Source organism: Penaeus chinensis, chromosome 38 (genome assembly GCF_019202785.1).
Source record: "Penaeus chinensis breed Huanghai No. 1 chromosome 38, ASM1920278v2, whole genome shotgun sequence".
Classification (NCBI taxonomy): Eukaryota; Metazoa; Arthropoda; class Malacostraca; order Decapoda; family Penaeidae; genus Penaeus; species Penaeus chinensis.
In genome coordinates this window covers 20469115-20473090 of record NC_061856.1, presented here as the reverse complement: position 1 = coordinate 20473090, position 3976 = coordinate 20469115, and the positions used below count along the sequence as shown (strand labels likewise).

At 40.5% G+C, this 3976-nt stretch overlaps 1 protein-coding gene across 1 annotated transcript in view; it reads right to left on the bottom strand.

Moving 5' to 3' along the window:
- Window positions 1-565: 565 nt before the first annotated feature.
- The window catches only part of LOC125046120 (neprilysin-1-like), a 5165-nt gene continuing 1754 nt past the window's right edge, over window positions 566-3976 (bottom strand). Inside the window, exons 2-5 of the mRNA XM_047643764.1 lie at window positions 3227-3976; window positions 2905-3100; window positions 2206-2412; window positions 566-1240 (exon numbers count right to left, since the gene is read on the bottom strand). The exon at window positions 3227-3976 is cut by the window's right edge and continues 750 nt beyond it. Of these exons, the coding sequence (XP_047499720.1) occupies window positions 920-1240; window positions 2206-2412; window positions 2905-3100; window positions 3227-3976 (1474 nt within the window). The 3' untranslated portion in view covers window positions 566-919. The remainder of the gene's footprint in view (window positions 1241-2205; window positions 2413-2904; window positions 3101-3226) is intronic.

Genomic DNA, 3976 nt, shown 5'->3' with positions numbered 1-3976 from the left:
GGCATCGATACACAGAATTGTCTAAGGCAATAATGATAAATCGAATATTCCGATACCCCGATTTTTAAAGTGCTACCGATGCCAATTCATGTATCGCCGATACTTTATTGTTAGAAAATACCCCATCTGACATGTAAATATTTAACTGGGAAGTTTGCTTCACTGCAAACAGCAGAAAAGTTTGTTTCAAACTTGTGTATCATATGTGAATATATTGTTGTAACAGATATAGCGTCTTCTGTTCGCACCACAGAAGTTTAAGCTAAATCTGTAGTGCGCATGCGCAATGGCAGCGCCCAGGATAAGATTTTTAAACACCTCTCGACCAGCATTTACTTTTCAGATCAAATATCAATCCTGCACGCGCACAGATCCCACCAGTCACGTATTGATGCCTAGTGGCATTACCAACGAGTTATCATTATCATTTATCATAAGCCAAAACGAAGCAAGTATTGACATCATTTCGAAGATGTATTGTGAAAATTTATCAATATTCAAACTGCAAATATAACAAAACAGTAAAAACAACAGCTATAGCATAGGTGAAGAAACTAATACTAAGTAGATTCTTTTTCTATTTTATTGTATCCTTAATCTACTTTCCTCAGTTTTCCCACTGTAGGAAGACTTGGAAGTATATATTCATGTAGAAATTTCTTTTAACTCTACACACCAGAATATGATTGTATAGAGACTGTGCTTCTATACGAAACATACACTCATAATATATGTGTAGTCTAGCCCCAAGTCACTAGTTAAGCCATCGTATTCCACAAGATTAAAGAATGAAAATATTGATATGCAATTAAGCACCTTTTCCTATCCATCACAATTCTGTTTCATCTAGATACTTGAAATTGTTGTTAGAAACACCAATAATGAAATATAAACATTTCTCCTGTTCCTCTCATTCCTATTACCACACGACACACTTTTCCTCAGTGTTCATGTTAGAGCCACCAGGACAGCTCCACACACTCGAGAACTCTTTCATGTTTTGCATGGGAACCAATACACGGAACTTGCCTGGGGAGTGAGGGTCAGTAAGCACCTGGTTCAGAAGACCTTCCTTGGTAATAGAACCACACCAGATGTTGGCATTAGAAAGGAAGAAGATTTGCTGGGGGGAGTATTGATCGAGGCCAGGAAGGCGTGGTTCTTCTCCATTACGATCAATGTACTTCTGGTAGGCCAAAAAGGCTTCTCTTAAACCGCCGTTGTCAGCAATGTTTTCACCCTAGAGAATAAAATTGTCATTAGTTAGAATGGTGAAGAATCGGGATAAGAATTCGCTAATCGAACTGAACAGTTGAAATCTGCCTGCTCTTGGTGTGATATGAGCAAGAGGAATCCCATGGTATAAGGGTTAGTCACAGCAGCTGGTGGCTGAAAGTATCGTTTTATTCTTATTTACACTAGCAGAGTACATACCTCTTTTATGTTTTCATATACTAATATTCTCATTATTATAATTGGCAGCAAAAATGTCATTATAAAGCCATAAGGTATTAAAGTACTGTACAAGTTCAGTTCCCGAATATGTGGCGTTATCAGCATATTATATATTGATATTTGCTAGATTTTCAATAAACCTTTATAAAATACTTATACTGTATACAGATAACATTTATGTTTGCCCTTTACTTTACCAGACCCTAATAATACTATATATCAACTTAAGGAAAATAATGAAAATGGGGTTACGGTCATGATTATAGGTGCATGACCGGGGTTACAGAGAAGGTAAGAGAACCACTGGCTTAGAAAAAAACGAGAGCAGTGACACCGCATATGGCTATTTGTTATGCCTACATAGAGTAGGCACTGCTGATAACTTTAGGAAGATCAGCTATTACTTTCATGGAAAAGGCTCACGGACTAGTTATGCATTGTGGGATGTCATCTGTCCATTAGGGGTTAAAAAGTGGAAGGCTGATCAGTTGAGTTGCTTCTTTAGGGATATTTGATCTAAATATCTTCTGGGTTTTCCTGGGCATGTTTATTGATCTGAGTTTAAGTTTAGTTTGTTATCAAAGGCATATTATGTACACAGTATTAGAAACTTTCACCACAGGATTGTAAGTATGCATCCTACTGTAGAAAGGCATACATGGAAACATCAGTATCCCTCATTTCCTTTCCTTTATTATGTAAATACAAATTTACACAAACAAATACAAATAAGAAAGGTGTAAGTCCTACCTGCGTATTAACACCATTGAGTGTGGCATTTGGCATGAACTCATCGATCTCAGGAACCCGAATGTTGTCATATTGGTCGACGATGCACTGGGCTTTTACCTTGAATGCCTCCAAAGTGGCATTCGTCCACCAGGCGATGGCATTGCCGTTCTTGTCATTCTGACGGCCCTGGTCGTCAAAACCGTGAGTGATCTCGTGACCAATTACCTGTGATTGAATAAACAATGATGAAGACATGGTGAGGTGCGATACGGAAACAACATATATAAAGAAATGCATGGAATTAAGAGGAAGAGGCAAATCTCCACAAATACATTTTTCACAATCTGAAAATGAATCTTATCTCACACATGCAGCACAGTACTATTAAGATTTTGTATTTGTGAAAAAAAAAGTTTCTCGATGTACTGTTAAACACCAACACAGAATAAAGGTATGATTTAAAACTAAAATTAAATTGTATATAATGCGGACAAGAGAGAGACGCCTGAAGAGGATTAGGGTGTGTGTGTGTGTGTGTGTGTGTGTGTGTGTGTGTGTGTGTGTGTGTGTGTGTGTGTGTGTGTGTGTGTGTGTGTGTGTGTGCAGGGAGAGAGACACAGACGAAAGAGAGAATGATAGACAGCGAGTGAAAGCTTAATGTTATCTGGTAGTGAGATTTAGAGTAAAGAAAACCAAATCATCAGCATCGACTCTTACCTGGCCAATACCACCATAGTTAAGGGCCTGCAGGGAGTTAGCACGGTAGAAAGGTGGCTGCAGGATGCCCGCAGGGAAAGTGATTGAGTTAAACTCTGGCATATAGAAGGCATTGACAATGGTTGGCGCCGAGAACCACTTGCTTCGCTCCGTTGGGAGGCCAAAGTCATTCAGTTCATCTGTACTCCACCAGGAACTGCAATCATCAAAATGTGTCAGTGTAATTGTTAATTACCATGCATGAGGAAATAAATCTAACAGGAATATGTTTGTGTTTCTAATGTAGACAGTCAATCATAAATGGAAATTCACAGAGAATTACCTGAGAGTCAACACATTGCCAAAGTGTCTATCTATGTGGACATCACCAAGATCGTCATAGAAGTGCTCAAGCGCGGTGGTGTTTCCATACCAGTCAGGATAAGCGATGAATTTGGAAATGGCATCTGCCTTTTCCACAGCCAGAGGTTTAGTTGCTTCATCCATCCAGTCGTTGACATCAAGGAGATCCCTAAAGGCTGAGCGAATGTCCTCCACCATTTCACTGGCCTCATCCTTGGCCTGCTGCGAAAAGTAGGTCTCGACATACTTGGTTCCAAGGGCAATGCCAAGGAAACCATTGGTCTTGTCAGCACAATCCTTCCACCTAGGTTCAGCTGCAGTCACTCCATTGGCCACCATGGCATACCTGAAGGATGCATCACGCATCTCCTGGTTGGTCTCGTCACCGAGGGCCTTTACATGACGCCACATGATGTAGTTAGCAAGTGTCCGCTTGTTTGTGGTATCGATGAGTACAGCCATTCGCTTCACATACTCCACCTCCTGTACAATAACCCGTGTGGTACTCTCAATAGGGTTTCCAGCGACGGCAAACATATTGGAGAGGAGCTGCTGCCAGTTGATGCTGGTGCCAGGTGTGAGGTCACTCAGCTCTGCCACTGTCATGGGATTGTACATGCGGTCAATATCTCGCCGATCTTCATCAGGGGTCGTGATATTGGCAAGAAGCATTTCAAAGTCAAAGACATCATTTACATCAAACTGGATGTCCTCGCTACTTACAGACTGA